This window comes from Hemicordylus capensis, chromosome 2 (assembly GCF_027244095.1).
Source record: "Hemicordylus capensis ecotype Gifberg chromosome 2, rHemCap1.1.pri, whole genome shotgun sequence".
Lineage (NCBI taxonomy): Eukaryota > Metazoa > Chordata > Lepidosauria > Squamata > Cordylidae > Hemicordylus > Hemicordylus capensis.
This window is the reverse complement of record NC_069658.1, coordinates 195,439,794-195,456,371: the sequence shown is the minus strand read 5'-3', so window position 1 is coordinate 195,456,371 and position 16,578 is coordinate 195,439,794. Positions and strand designations below refer to the sequence as shown.

Sequence of the window (16,578 nt, the reverse complement as noted above, 5' to 3'; positions counted from 1 at the left end):
AAACTTGCTTTAAAAAAGTGAACGCAGTGATTGAAATGAAATGAAAGTAGGCTTTAGGGAAGGCAGACTACAACTGACCAGTGTCTGGTGCTCCACCATCTCATTGAAAAGTATTCTTCTTCCTCCCTATATGCGGCCTTCATAGACCTCAAGGCCTCATTTGACTCTTTCTCCCGAGTTAAATTATGGGGAAAGCTTGAAGCCACCACAATCAATCGACGTCTGCTTTATCTGATCCGTGCCCTCCACACAGACACAATACTCAGCCTCCAGGGACACCTTTGAACCCTGTATTAACCCAGAAGGCAGGACTGTCCTTAGGGCACGGCAAGCAGGGTGACTGCCCTGGGCCCTGCTCTTTTAACTCCCATTAGAATTAAGTGGAAGGGGGGCCCACACTGGCTGATTTGGCCCAGGCCCCGCAGCCCACCAGGGCTCTCTAAAGGCAGCCCTGCCAGAAGGGAGCCAAACAGGGCTGCATCCTGGCCCTGCTTCTGCTCAACTTTTACATCAATGCCATGGTGAGCCGCCTTAACAATCCCAACTTCCACCCTCCCAAGTTGGCTGGAAGAACCATCTCCACCCTACTCTATACAGATGCTGCTGCTAACTGGGCAAAGAGGCACATTTTACCATGGTGATTCTCTTTATTTAGCAGGGGGAGAGCAACTGGCCCTATCCACCCCCAGCACAGCACCTCCAGTGACTGTTGCTGGTGTCTATCTTATGTTTCTGTTTAGATTGTGAGCCCTTTGGGGACAGGGACCCATCTTATTTATTTATTATTTCTCTCTGTAAACCTCCCTGAGCCATTTGTGAAAGGATGGTATAGAAACTGAATAAATAATTAATAATTAATCCTTTCGAGGCCCCTATAGGCCTCAGAAGGGCGCTCGCGACATTGTCACAGCACTGCAAGAGTGAATAACTTGAAATAAACTACCAAAAACCTAAGGTCATAGCCTTCACCAGAAGACCCAAGTCTTGACATTGGAATATTGACGGACACAGAATTGAGCAGGTCGCCTGCTTCACATACCTGGGAGTGGTCCTCCATGCCCCTGGCTCAAGAAAGGCCCACTGTGACCATGTTGCCCTAGCAGCACAGAAGAGCTCCGCTGCCATCCTGAGGTTCCTTTGGACTAGACACGGCCATTACGTACCTGCAGCGCTCAAACTATACAAGGCCAAACCACTGGCACAATTACTATATGGTGCCCACCCAGGATTCCCCTCCAATCTTGCCACACTGGAACGTGTCCAATCTAAATTCCTAAGAGCAGACTTACAACTATCTTGCTGCATCTCCAGTGGCACTCTACATTTGGAAACTGACATAAAAAAAGATGGCAGTATTGGAAGGACATTTTGGGAAGGTGCCCTACGATCAAAGATTATGCCCCTGCCAGAACGGTGAAGTGGAGACTACGGAACATCTGATGCTGAAGTGCAGATTTTATACTGAATTAAGGGGAAAGCTTCTCTCCCCACTACTAACTCATTACAATTCTAATTGCCCTTCTGATGGGGATCATCTGATGGGGATGATGGGGATTTTCCTGCTTACTGCTAAGTCAGAGTATGCTTACAGGATATTTACTGCGGTTGTTGTTTCTTTTTCTTTTTATGCTGGCCTTGGGTCACAATAAACAAATACATACATATGATATAATAAAAGTGGAGGCCAAAGTTTGGATGACTGTTCTCAACCACTGGCTCAAACTAGCTCTTTGTCCATGGGGCCTGGCCTCGCTAACCCTGCAGGACAATTTCCAATCCTTTCTGGAAATGGGCAGTCTATGACAAAATGGCATTACTGGGCTTCTCCCCATCCCTCCTGCTTGCTATGGGCTGTGACAAGGCGAAATCGGCCATCAAACAGGATCCTCAACATGGAACGCCAGGCGGATCTAAGTAGGGCACCTGGCTTCCTAGCCTAGGATAGTCTCAGATTCACTGTCTCCCCCTCTGCCTAGCTGACACAGTTGGAAATACCAAGCCATAGAAAGGTGTTCACCCTTGCTCAGTGTCATGCACTTCCCTCCTGGAAGGAAGGCAAATACAGGAAGATCCCACTCACAGAAAGGCTTTGCCCTTGTGACTCTGGGGAGGTGGAAACCACTGAACATGTATTCCTCTCTTGTCCCTTTTATAAAGACAGCCAAGACAAGCTCATACTCCCTCTACTCCTCAGATACAGTGAGGGAAATAAGTATTTGATCCCCTGCTGATTTTGCCCGTTTGCCCTCTGACACAGAAATGACCAGGCTATAATTGGAATGGTAGGTTTATTGTAGCTGTGAGAGACAGAATAACAACAAACAAACCCGCAAAAGCCCAGTGCCCAAAAGTCAGCGATGGATTTGCATTGTAGTGAGGGAAATAAGTATTCGATCCCCTATCAACCAGCAAGATTTCAGGCTCCCAGGTGTCTTTTCACTATATGCAGGTAATGAGCTGAGATGAGGAACACCCTCTGTAAGGGAGTGTTCCTAATCCCAGCTTGTTACAGTACCTGTATAAAAGACACCTGTCCATAGAAGCAAGCAATCACTCAGCTTCCAAACTCACCACCATGCCCAAGACCAAAGAGCTGTCGAAGGATGTCAGGGACAAGGTTGTAGACCTGCACAAGGCTGGACTGGGCTACAAGACTATCGCCAAGCAGCTTGGTGAGAAGGTGACTACAGTTGGCACGATAACTCGCAAATGGAAGAAACACAAAATAACTGTCAATCTCCCTCGGTCTGGGGCTCCATGCAAGATCTCACCTCGTGGAGTTGCAATGATCATGAGAACGGTGACAAAGCAGCCCAGAACTACACGGGGGGAACTTGTCAATGATCTCAGGGCAGCTGGAACCATAGTCACCAAGAAAACAATTGGTAACACACTACGCCGTGAAGGACTGAAATCTTGCAGTGCCCGCACGGTCCCCCTGCTCAAGGCAGCACATGTACATGCCCGTCTGCAGTTTGCCAATGCACATCTGAATGATCCAGAGGAGAACTGGGCGAAAGTGTTGTGGTCAGATGAGACCAAAATCGAGCTCTTTGGCATCAACTCAACTCGCCGTGTGTGGAGGAGGAGGAATGCTGCCTATGAGCCCAAGAACACCATCCCCACCGTCAAACATGGAGGTGGACACATTATGCTTTGGGGGTGTTTTTCTGCTAAGGGGACAGGACACCTTCACCGCATCGAAGGGACGATGGACGGGACCATGTACCGTCAGATCTTGGGTGAGCACCTCCTTCCCTCAGCCAGGGCATTGAGAATGGGTCTTGGATGGGTATTCCAGCATGACAATGACCCAAAACACACAGCCAAGGCAACAAAGGAGTGGCTCAAGAAGAAGCACATGAAGGTCCTGGAGTGGCCCAGCCAGTCTCCAGACCTTAATCCCATAGAAAATCTGTGGAGGGAGCTGAAGGTTCGGGCTGCCAAACATCAGCCTCGAAACCTTTCTGACTTGGAGAGGATCTGCAAAGAGGAGTGGGACAACATCCCTCCTGGGTTGTGTGCAAACCTGGTGGCCAACTACAAGAAACGTCTGACCTCTGTGATTGCCAACAAGGGTTTTGCCACCAAGTACTAAGACATCTTTTGTGAAGGGATCGAATACTTATTTCCCTCACTACAATGCAAATCCATCGCTGACTTTTGGGCACTGGGCTTTTGAGGGTTTGTTTGTTGTTATTCTGTCTCTCACAGCTACAATAAACCTACCATTCCAATTACATTTCTGTGTCAGAGGGCAAACGGACAAAATCAGCAGGGGATCAAATACTTATTTCCCTCACTGTACCCTGGTCGCCCTAGGCAAGACTACATAAAGATGTTGCTCTCGGATGAAAATCGGACATTCAAGTACAACGCTGCCAGATTCTGCGTGGCAGCATGCAAGATCCGCCGGACCTTGACGGCCAGCCCCATAACCTGTGTAGCAGATTTTTAACTACTCACTATTTTACTTGATTGCCCTACTTTAGTTAGTTGTTTTATTCCACATTTTAGCTATTTCACCTTATATGCTAAATATTTTGTACTTTTTAGATGCCTTTACTTTTAGAGATAGTTGTACATAACGATGAATACCTATATATTTACCCTTGCTTTATCTCTATTTTATTAGTCTCCCCACAATTTTTAGAGTTGTATTTTATAAATCATAATTTATAGTCTAATTACAGTATATTAATTTTTAGTATTTTGGTTATAATTATTTCATGATAATTTGTTTTATAATAATTTTAATGTAATATGATTTTATTGCCACATGATCATTTATTTTACTGTATCTGTGTTATATCCTGTGCTGGTCTTTGACCGTACTAAAGATGATTGATTGATTGATTTTCAAAATGCCAAATATCAAATTCCATAGCTCCACAGCACAAATGGAGAATGTATGCAGCCATACCTGTAATCCTCATTTACCCTCCATTATCAATGGAGTGATATAGCAGAATTCCTCCCGCCTTTCCTTATAACGCTTAGACAGACAGACCCATCTTGTGATGTCATCACATCAAATGTTTCCCTCAGCCCTTCCAAATCACTGTATGCTCCTAACAAGAGGGGAAGTTCAGAACATGATGATGTCCTGACATGGACAGGGTGTGCCTAACTTTCACAAGGGAAGCAGGGGAAGGATTCAGCACAGCAATGTGAGGTCCCACCAACAGAGGCTTAGGTACAGGTGTTGGGTACTGGAGCGCCAGTCAAGAAAGGGCCCCTACACCAGCCCCGAGTCGGTCCAATACTCGCCCACCACTGCAGCATCCGTCATGCCCACCCACCCTGTGGAGTGTGATGTCGGAACCAGGAAGTGGGCAGGGCTGCTGAGAGACACAACTGGGGTTCCTGCCACAGCTGAGAGGTGCGTCCAGTGGAGAGATCTGAGGGCAGCATTAAAGACTGGGCAGGAGATACCAGTCTAGCAAGTAGAGCTGGAATGGGACTATAGCAACAGGGAAGGGGTAAGGAAGGAAACTGGTAGCGGGGAAGGGAAGAAGGGATTTAAGGCAGATTTTGGCGAGGCCGAGGAGGAGACAGGTGTATGGAAGGAGGTTAGAGAAGCACTGGCCACTGACAAGACATCCCAGGGAGAGAGGAGGATCCTGAGTGCAATAACCCCATCCCTCACCTGAGCCAATTGGGTAGGAGGCCAGAGCAGGTAAAATGACCAATCTGGACATCTGCTTAACAGAGTCTGAATAAAAATCACTATCTATTAAGAGCCAAACTATATCTTACGCTGAGATACACACACACAGGGGCGGATTCAGCTTTTTGACGCCCATAGGCAAAAAGGCTTTTGCCACTCATAGGAAAAAAGGCTTTTGCAGCTCTTTCACCTTAAACAAAAAAAGTTTGCCTTTGAAAAAAATAAGGTAAAAGGGGGAGAATTTCTCCTCGCCCACTCTACTTGCTGCAGCAGCCGCTGCCCACAGAGAGGGGTGGCAAAATTTGCTGCTCCTCAATTTTTTCTGCCATAGGCAAATGCCTACTCTGCCTTTCTGTTAATTCACCACTGCGCGCGTGCATGTGCACACACATTCTCACCACCACCTAAAAAGCACAAATCAGTTTCTGCTGATTTTGACTGGGAACATAATGCTGGGGGTAGGGGCAGTGTGAGCCCCTTCTGCTCAAACCACAATGCCCAATCTAAATAATCCCCCACTGCCACAGCTGATATTTGTTCTGTGGGGCAAATATACAGGCGGGATACAGGTACCTGCATTTTCTCCTCATGAAACAAAACAACAATTTGAAGGAGGAGATTCAGATCAGAAAAATGGCACAGAGGGAAAGGATAAAGTGTCCCCAGGCTCTGTGCCACTATCCTGATCAAATTAACAAATGAGCAATTCCTCACTGCTGCATTTAGCAAAAAAGAAGAAGGGGAAAAAGAACAAAAAAACCCCAACAGCAGATCAATTATGATCTTCTTTTGAGAGTATTAACAACAGGCATGTGGATAAAGGTGATCTGGTTCCGGTTAACGTAGTATACTTGGACATCCAAAAAGCTTTTGACAAAGTTCCCCATCAAAGGCTCCTGAGTAAACTTAGCAGTCATGGAATACGGGGACAGGTTCATGTGTGGATCGGTAACTGGTTGAAGGACAGGAAACAGAGAGTCGGAATAAATGGATAGTTTTCACAATGCAGGTAGGTAGGAAGTGGGGTCCCCCAAGGATCTGTACTGGGACCAGTGCTCTTTAACTTGTTCATAAATGATCTAGAAGTTCGGGTAAGCAATGAAGTGGCCAAATTTGCAGATGACACTAAACTATTTAGGGTAGTGAAATCCACAACAGATTGCGAGGAGCTGCAAAAAGGTATCTCCAAACTGGAGGAGTGGGTGACAAAATGGCAAATTTGTTTCAGTGTAAGCAAGTGTAAGGTGATGTACATTGGGGCAAAAAAACCCCAATTTCACATATACAGGTGAAACTCGGAAAATTAGAATATCGTGCAAAAGCCCATTAATTTCAGTAATGCAAATTAAAAGGTGAAACTGATATATGAGACAGACGCATTACATGCAAAGCGAGATAAGTCAAGCTTTAATTTGTTATAATTGTGATGATCATGGCGTACAGCTCATGAAAAACCCCAAATCCACAATCTCAGAAAATTAGAATATTACATGGAACCAAGAAGACAAGGATTGACGAAAAGAACAATATCGGACCTCTGAAAAGTATACAGTATACTGTGCTTGATTGGCCAGCAAACTCGCCTGACCTGACCCCATAGAGAATCTATGGGGCATTGCCAAGAGAAGGATGAGAGACATGAGAACAAACAATGCAGAATTGCTGAAGGCCACTAATGAAGCATCCTGGTCTTCCATAATACCTCATCAGTGCCACAGGCTGATAGCATCCATGCCACGCCGCATTGAGGCAGTAATTGCTGCAAAAGGGGCCCAAACCAAGTACTGAATACATAGGCATGCTTATACTTTTCAGAGGTCCGATATTGTTCTATTCTTCAATCCTTGTCTTCTTGGTTCCATGTAATATTCTAATTTTCTGAGATTGTGGATTTGGGGTTTTCATGAGCTGTACGCCATGATCATCACAATTATAACAAATTAAGGCTTGACATCTCGCTTTGCATGTAATGCGTCTGTCTCATATATCAGTTTCACCTTTTAATTTGCATTACTGAAATTAATGGACTTTTGCACAATATTCTAATTTTCCGAGTTTCACCTGTACACTGATGGGAACTGAGCTGGCAGTGACTGACAAGGAAAGAGATCTTGGGGCTGTGGTGGACAGCTCATTGAAAGTATTGATTCAGTGCATGGCAGCTGTGAAAAAGGCTAATTCCATACTAGGAGCCATTAGGAAGGGGAATGAAAGTTAAAATGCTAATATTATAATGCCCTTATACAAATCTATGGTGTGGCCACATCTGGAGTACTTTGTACAATTCTCATAATCATATCTTTAAAAGGACATTGTAGAACTGGAAATGTGCAGAAGAGGGCAACCAAAATGACCAGGGACCTGGAGCACCTTCCTTATGAGGCAAGGCTACAGCACCTGGGGCTCTTTCGTTTTGAAAAGAGGCGACTAAGGGGAGAAATGATTGAGGTGTATAAAATTATGCATGGACAGGAGAGGGTAGACAGAGAGAATTTTTTTCTCCGTCTCTCACAACACTAGAACCGGAGGTCAGCCCATGAAATTGAAGGTCAGACAATTTAGGATTGGCAAGAGGAAGTACTTTCCCAACACACAATTAATTAATTAAGCATATAATTAAACTATGGAATTCTTTGCCTTGGGATGTGTTGATGGTCACCAGCTTGGATGGCTTTAAAAGGGGCTCAGAAAAATGGCTACTAGTCTGGTGGCTGTGGACCACCTGCAGCGTGCTCAGAGGCACGATGCCTCTCAATAGTTGCAGGGGAGGAACAGCAGGAGAGAGGGCATGCACATACTTCTTGCCTGTGGGCTCCCCAGAGGCATCTGGTGGGCCACTGTGTGAAACAGGGTGCTGGACTAGATAGGCCTTGGGCCTGAACCAGCAGGGCTGTTCTTATGTTTTGGCATAACATGTACCTTGGCTCTAAATCACTCTCATGTCTTTTCCTCCCATCATTCTTCCCACCATTGTGTGTTGCAAAGCAAGTTTATATATATTTGAATAGTTTGGAGGTCATAGCTCAGTCAGTTTTCACTAATTAGCAAGGATTACCATGGCATAAAGACAGAATTAGAAGTTGATAGTTAAGGATTTCAAAAAACTATGGTCTGGCTAACAGAGGCTTTGCTTGTCTATATTTCTCTTTATATCCCTGAAATTTAGCATACCGTTATACCTCCATTCTTGCCCATCCCCTTTATTCAAGAACTCAGTCTTGAGGAATTTGTTGTTTTTGGACTACAACTTCCATAATCCCCACCTTTCAGCCATTGTGTCCAGGGATGATTGGGAGCTGTAGTCCAAAAACAACATTAACCAAGACTGCGATAGCAGCCAGTCAGACTTCACTATGCTTTCTGGAACAGTGCAGCCACACCCACCCATTCAAGGGGTCCACCACAATGGCTCGAGGGTGAGTCATCTTCCCTTCAATCAGAGTCTTCCTAGTCTGGGCAGCTTTCTCCAGCCGGGCAACGCTGATGGTCTTCTTGAGTCCATCATCAGTCCAGTAGAGATTGTTCCCCATCCAGTCCACAGCGATGCCTTCAACATTGTGAATGCCTGAAAGGAGTTAAAATCAACAAACACGCTCAGTAAGGCCAAGCCAGGCAAATGGGGACACATCAGACACCAAAGATCAAAGCAAAAGTGACAGGACCATATGAATGGTGCCACACATTCCGCTATGTGATCTCTACTGAAAGAGACAAGGCATGGGGCATGATGGATACACATGCGCAGACCGCACTACCTGCTTCAGAAGATGCAGGCAGCGATTCAAAGGCAGAGCCCAGCATTCCAGTTTGTATCTGCAGGCGATGTTATGGAATCGAGCGTGCGTAAAAATAGTAAAATCTTTGCCGTTCTTTCTGGAACCTACTGGCTGGCCTATATTCTGAACCAAAACCACATACTAAAATCTAAATTCCACCGTTCCTAATAAGCGGGGATTCAAACCCTTCTGACTTGGGAGGGAGCAGGTCAGTTATCTGCCGTGTGGTCAACATTGGCTCCCTATCTTTTTGTGGGTGCAATTTAAGATGCTGGCTGTCAATTTCAAAGCCCTCAACAGTGTGCGTACTGGGTTCCTCCAGGACCAACAATTCCCACGTGATTCTGCTTGCCTGTAATGATCTTCAAGGGAAGCGCTGCGCCACACGCCACTGCCTATTCAAGCATAGTTGGCTAGCCCATGGGATGTGGCTGTTTCGGCAAAGGTCACCCAAAAGTTGGAACCCCTCCCCCAGGAGGCGATGCAGCCCCATCTGTTCTGACCTTCTGGCATCTCAGAATGGGATTTCCTAATAGCTAGAAAATTTCACTGTGCTTTTGGGCTAGATCGAAATAGCCTCTTTGATGTAACTAGTTTCACCATGTCTGTTATAGAAGTCTGCTTATGGGGAGGGTGGGATGTGATGTTATTTTATGATTTTTTAATTCACACTGTGAGCCACTTTGGTGCTATTTGTGAAAAGCGGAACATTAATTTACAAATATATACATCCCAAGAACTGTGCCGCCCTCTACTGGATGCCACACCAGCACCTGGCACACTGATGCTGTCTTATGCCTGGGCAAAAGGCCGGGTACCTACCATCTTTCAGGATTGTTTCCCTGTCTGTTCCATCAATCTTCTGTCGGCCAATCAGATAGCTGGTGGTGTCAGCAAAGTAAATGAAGCCAGTCTCTGCATGGAAATCCAGGGCCCTGGGATTCATCAAGTTCTCAATAGGGATCATGTGCTCATCAGGCACTTTGGCCCCCATGTCCATCCCGCGGATGATGCCTGGCCGACCTTTCCCGTAAACAAGGAAGAGCTCATGCTCTGGCTCTGGAAGACAAAAGCAGTGTTACAACATGGAGGTTTTATTTGCACTGAGCTCTCTGAAAAGGGTGAGGCTTCCTGTTCTTCTCAGTGGCTAACATAAAACTCAGCCCCCATCTGGGTCAATAACTACCACTTGAGATGCATGAAAGCACAGGAGGCAGTTAGCACCATGTTCATAGCACTGGCAGCACAGAAGACTGAAGCTTTCCACAGACTAAGCCGCTCTCCAAAACCCATAAGAAAGCAGCAGACCACAACCTCTATCTGATCCCTCAAAGCTCCCTTCTTTGCTTCAAGTTGTAGCATCCCTTGCCTTGCAAGGCTGGATGCTTGTAAATCTCCCCCCACTCAGTTGAGAAGGGAGAAAAAAGCCTAGAGAATGAGCCTAGATTTTAAAAAATAATGCAAAATGTACACAGTTGAAGATGTACACCTAACTTAAGATTATACAGGAGGCCCTCGTTTTTGCGTGGGGGTTAGGTTGCTGGCTACTACCGCAAATGGCAAACTGGCAAAACCAGCGGGGGACCTTGAGCCAATGGGAATTTGTGGGTTAGGTTCCTTGGAACATTTCTAAGCCCTACAAATCACCCCAAACTATCCAAAAAGCGGGGGGAAACAGTAATAAATGAGGAATACAGCACTGTACCTTGGCAGCTACAGCTCCTCAATGAATTGTTCCCTTTGCTAAGCAGGGCCTGCCCTGGTTTGCATTTGAATGGGAGACTACGTGTGAGCACTTCAATATATTCCCCTTGGGGGATGAGACTGCTCTGGGAAGACTGCTCTGGGAAAAAAAAAAACAGTATATTGCCTGCATGCATGCATGCATAAGGTTCCAATTCCCTCCCTGGCATCTCCAGGCAGCGCTGAGAAAGTCTTGCTTGCAACCTTGGAGAAGCTGCTACCAGTCTGTGTAGACAATACAGTACTGAGCTAGAGGGACCAATGGTCTCAGTGCTGTGCAGTATAAGGCATAGTATAGCACTGTATTATCCAATACAGTACTGTACAAAGCACACACAGTCCCCTAAAGAAACAATCCCAATGATGACCTGCATTTTACCCTGAGCAGCAGCTCCGAAGGGCACTCCAAAGCACAAGAAACTCCAAACTCCTCCAAAACATAGTCTCCAACCTCCGTCAACTCCTCAAGAACCCACAAATCTCCTCCCTCAAACCATGCCAATATAAGGCATGTGCTAAAAGAGAAACTAAAAATCAAGCCCACAAAAACCACAAATAGCCAAAACCCTATACCACTGATAATGAGACCAGGTATATGTTTGTCAACCGTGAATAAGCAAAACCGCGTAAAACAAACCCATGGAAAACAAGGGCCACCAGTATAGTCTGATTGCAATACCTGAAATATTGTGGTAAAGGTTGGGGGATGGTTAAAAGCAAAAAAGGGAGAGAGGGAGCATGAAATCAAGGCCAGCTGGGGCAGCTGGAATATGGACAACAACTTACTGCGTTACTGCCTGTGTGTTTTAGAAATGCCTTAAAAGTACACTCAAACCACCCTGAGACATTTTTGGAAGGGTGGTACATAAATCAAACAAACACAGGAAGCTGCCTTATACCAAGTCAGACCATTGATTCAGTATCATCTGCACCGACTGGCAGCGGCCCTCCAAGGTTTCAGGCAGGAGTCTTTCCCAGCCCTTCCTGGAGCTCCTGCCAGGGACTGAACCCGGGTCCTTCTGCATACCAAGCAGATACTCTACAAATGAGCTACAGTCCCATCCCCTAAGGAAAGAGAGGTACACTGTTGGCCAGGATTTTGAGCAACAACCCTTTATTTGGACTGTGTCATACACCTTGACTCTACTAATCTTTTTTTTTTTAGTGTGCTCTATGAACAAGTGGGAATCACAATCTTCCCATAACTCAGAAAGTTATAGAACTTCCAGAGTTGATTCAGAGCTGGATGTGCTGAATCAATGTTGGCATGACCAAAAAAAATCCTCTGTCTAGAAATTGAGGCTGTTCTCACAAGCAGCCAAGCCCAGGCTTAGACAGCCAAGATCCCATAGCCGGGGTTAATGGGGTGCTCATTCCGTTCACCCAAGCTAAGAGCCAGGCTTTGGCACTGGGTTGGGCCCTGCGGCGCCACCGGAATCCGCGTGGATGCTGGCAGTTCTCATAGGCAGCCAAGGCTCCGGGATCGTTTGTTAGCACAGGCTGCTTGTAACCCCTGCTGACAGAGGCAAGTACCCAGAGTGCCGTTCTCCTGGGGGAATCCCCCAAATGCACCGCACTCATCACGCAGTGCACTGTGGGATTCCCCCGGCCTCCAGAGTGCCACACCTGTCACTGCCATGGCCAGTCTAGATTGTCTGTGGAGAAGGTCGGCTTAACCCTGCCTTCCCCCCACCATGGTCATGGTTCCCTAGAACCATGAGGAGGGACTGCGGACTGGGAGGAATACAAATTCCTAACCCTTTGCTCTCAATGCATCTATGGTCCTTCAGCAAATAAGGCCACCTAACAAATTCCTGTCCAGAACCATAAGGACAATGGAGAATTGACTCTGGCTGCTCAACATTTGCCCCTCACTTCTAAGTTTAATTTGTTCACCTTTAGTCTACAGGCACTGGTTCCTATTATGCCGCCCTCTGCTAAATTGGTACTGGCTCTTTCGTGCTTCCAATTTGGAAAGGTAGGCGGTCCAACTGTATCTCAGTGCCCTAGGAACCCAGCCAACTGCTTAGTCCTCAGTCCCCAGGGTGTGATCAGTATCAATCAGACTAAAGGAAACCAGAGCATCAGCAACTTTTGCAAGCCCTTGCGTTTCCCATAAAAATGAACGGAAGAGTAGAAAACTAGGGCAGATGCTTGGTGACTAATGGGCTTTTCACACTGTGGAGTTTTCCTGGCAATTCATTCTCCTCCTTGTTCAAGGCTTTTTCCTAGCCTAAAATCAACCACAAGTCTGACTCTGACTAGAAGCTTCATATCCACCAATGTATTGGCTCATACAGGGTATCTGTCACATAGCATCCACTGGTGTGTTGAAACCTCTAGCAGGGGATGGTTTCACTCATCCCTGGTCACACAAGTGTGCCCCCCTCTCTTCCACTCAGGCTGGTATTCGGAGGGTACCTAGAGCTTTCTTTACTGAAGACATAAGGGGGCAGAATGCCAAGATAACAGCAGGCCCTTTGGGTCCCTGAAGCATACAGGTTGGAAGCCTCAGATCCTGCAAAAAGTGAGGGCCAGGAGTTCCTGGGGCAACACTGGTCCATTTGGAGCAAAGATAGGAAGGGCAATCCTTCTGTAAAGATAGTTCAGTGGAGAGGAGATCGGAGCTCCCTGTTGCTGCGCCAGCATCCATTCAGGGGGTTTGAAGTTCACTTTGCTGCTCTTCTGCTTGGCCAAGGGGGAGTCAGGAGGTAGGACTTGCTTCCTAGCAAGGCCATCAGTGGTGGGTCTGTATGAACCATTCAGCAGATGGAGGCAACACTGGGGTAATGAGGATGATGCCACTTCTACTACTACTATGAATATTTATAAACCACTTTTCAACAAAAGTTTTCAAAGTGATTGACTTTAAAAAAAAATTAATAATAATAAACAAATAAGATGGTTCCCTGTCCCAAAAGGGCTCCCAATTAAGAGAGACATAAGGTAGACACCAGCAACAACCACTGTGCTGAGGTTGGATAGGGACAGTTGCTCTCCCGCTGCTAAACAGAAGAGAATTCACCACTTTAAAACATGCCTCTTTGCTCAGTGAGCAGGGGTGCTGGGGCTAGCAGGATGTCACTGCCTATATATGGTGCTGGGAAGTGACATAACGTTGCAGAGTGAAATACAAAGGTGTTCAGCATTTGACTAGAGCTGATCTGGCTCTGTTTCGCTGAACTGAATGTCTGGATCTCAGTCGTCTTCTCTTCCCTCTTCTAGTTTGCTCGGCTCTGTACAAGCTCACTTGTCACCAGCCCCTTGGATCCCACTTACCATCATGATGCCCCCTCTGCATCTGCAGGACATGTGAATGATCCACTCTCACCACATACTGCTCACATACAACAACATTTCACAGAGCCAGGCCACTGTTACGTGGCAGTACCAACTCCTGCCAATGGCAAGGCAAAGCCAGCTTCTCCTCAGCTCAGTACATCCCCAACCCAGACCCCACCCACCACCCCCAAAGTCCACATTCACTCACTTTTGCAGGACTTTCCATCACTGCCTAGGCTGAACCCTGACCGGCAGCGGCATGTCCGAGTCTTGTGGCTGTTTCCAAGGAGACAGATGTCAGAGCAGCCACCGGGTTTGTTGAACTGGTCTGGTTCACAGGCATGACTCCTCACTGCAACAAGAAAGAAAGGGTTCATGCAGCATCTTGCTGCATATGCTACATCTCTCATGTTCCCCTCAGGACCACTGACAATCAACCTTGAGCAACCTCCTCATATGTACCAGGTTCAAACAGCAACTTGGCAGCACCACAACGGTGCACTCATATATAGTGGCTCCTTGATATAAATAATATTAACAAACAACAACAAACAATAAATGTCAACAATTGTGACACTCCAGGTAGGAATGTAGATCCAGATTTGTAGCCCTGTAGATCCAGATTTGTAGCCCATATATTCATGTCACATTTGATATTGAAGATCTGTGAACTCTTGACCTCAGGCTGACCTAAGACCACATATTTCTCATTTTATTTACTAAACATTGTATTTACACCATGATGTTTGCGAAAGCTGGTGGCTGCATTACTTTAACAGGATCTTACTCCCTGCTGACAAGAGAATATTCCAGCTGTTCTTGCAGATGCTAACATCTCATCTAAAGGTAGTGAAACTACCAGCTGAAAAACAGATATTTTTTAAAGAAAACAACTGCACTTAGGAGTTGGCTACTAATAGGATTAATTAGGACTGTTAGAAAAAATGCTTCTTTCAACTTTCATTTTAATTAGCCTTCTCCCTTTCTGACATTCCCTTCTCCTAGGCGTTTGTCAAATATGCCCTATTTTTCAGAAGGGCTAAAATACTTTCTTTTGGAGGCTGGCACTGAATGGCCATTAAATGCCACTGAAATGACTACGCAGGTGTGAGGCAATTTTAATCAGCTTTGTTTAACGACCTTTATATATAATTTCTTTTAACCGGGTATTTACCCCCACAGCTGTTTTTCTTCTGCTGAAGATTGGTGGGCTCAAAATTGAAACAAATGCCCTTTTCTTTATTGACTATTTCTGGAACAAATGAGGCAAAGACAGCTAAAGTGACTTGGTCATTCTATTGTGACTAAAATGACTTGGTCAACCAGCATTAATATACAAAGGCCAACAACTGCCTCACTGGTCACCTAGTGAGGATGAAGTGAGGTATCAAAATCCATCTACCCCAGCCAGGAGCCTAATTAAGACTGACCAGAGCTCACAGGATGGGGGAGAACCTCGGACTCAGAGGAGGCACCATCTTCTGGCCACTGGCAGGTAGAGGGGATATGACGTGATATATACATATACTATATAGCAAGGCTGCACAACTTTGGCCCTCCAACCGTTGGGCTACAACTCCCATCATCCCCAGAAACAGTGGCTAATGGAAAGGGAGAATGGGAGTTGTAGTCCCAAAACAGCTGGAGGGCCAAAGTTGTGTAGCCCTGACTACAGGAGGCATACAGGAGAAAAGGTTTCAGGCAAAAGCTTTGCTGGCAGTGGTTGGTTCTGGTAGGTCTGAGTGCACCAAAACTCTCAGTCCCCTCTCACTGCGGGCCAGACTCAACATTATGTTGAACAGGGGTGTGGGGAGCTCACCGGCGGCTGGGGGGAGAAGCTCCTGCCATCGGCCCCTTCCCTAATTGGCTGCTGCATGCATGCACCGACCATACTCCCTGCATTGGGGTCAGACACATAGAGCATGACCAGGGACTACATGGCCCCTCTTCTGCTCCTTCCCAGCCAGCACTTTGCTTAAGTACCAACTGGGTGCTTCTTTCTCTGCCTCACTCAGAGCAAGTCAGAGAAAGAAAGCACCCAGATGGTACGAATGAAATGCCGGCTGGGAAGGAGAGGAGCTGTGCCTCACCAGCTCCAAATATCTGACTTATATCAAATAAAATGCTTAGTACCAAAGCCAGTTTGCACTTCGAGTCCTGACTGCATATCACAATAGCATACGTGGAGGCCATAACTTGGAGCTACTGCAATACACTTGAAGGGCAACCAGTGCCCCATTCGCACAGAAGAAACAAATGTGCCTTAAGATGACCCTCAAATTTAGCCCTAGCATTTTGAGAAAGCATGCTGTGTGGCAACTAGCCCTGATGATACGGCGGATTCTCACCCTGAAAATCTGACGATTAGTTGTATAGTTCGGAGATTCCTAAGCAGCAGACCAAAGACTCTAAGAGGATTTTCAGCTTGCAAATTGATTAACTATAAGGAGCCAGGGTGATGGTGACTAATGGGAAGGGGAGGGGATGAACCATATATCCAACTCCAGAAAACTTTCAGCCACTATATAATGATTTTTCTGGGCTCACTGTGACCCAGTTAAATATATCTGCTCTGGGGAAGCAGCAAGAGCAGCCCTTTAAAGAGAG

The 16,578-nt window shown here is 46.2% G+C and overlaps 1 protein-coding gene across 8 annotated transcripts in view; it reads right to left on the bottom strand.

The window, feature by feature from the left end:
- LRP1 (LDL receptor related protein 1) overlaps nt 1-16,578 on the bottom strand; it is a 452,537-nt gene that overhangs the window by 184,587 nt on the left and 251,372 nt on the right. For all 8 annotated transcript variants that reach the window (XM_053288908.1, XM_053288910.1, XM_053288909.1 and 5 more), the window contains 3 exons: nt 14,180-14,323; nt 9,769-10,005; nt 8,555-8,735 (listed from right to left, as the gene is read on the bottom strand). In XM_053288908.1, the coding sequence (XP_053144883.1) occupies nt 8,555-8,735; nt 9,769-10,005; nt 14,180-14,323 (562 nt within the window). The remainder of the gene's footprint in view (nt 1-8,554; nt 8,736-9,768; nt 10,006-14,179; nt 14,324-16,578) is intronic.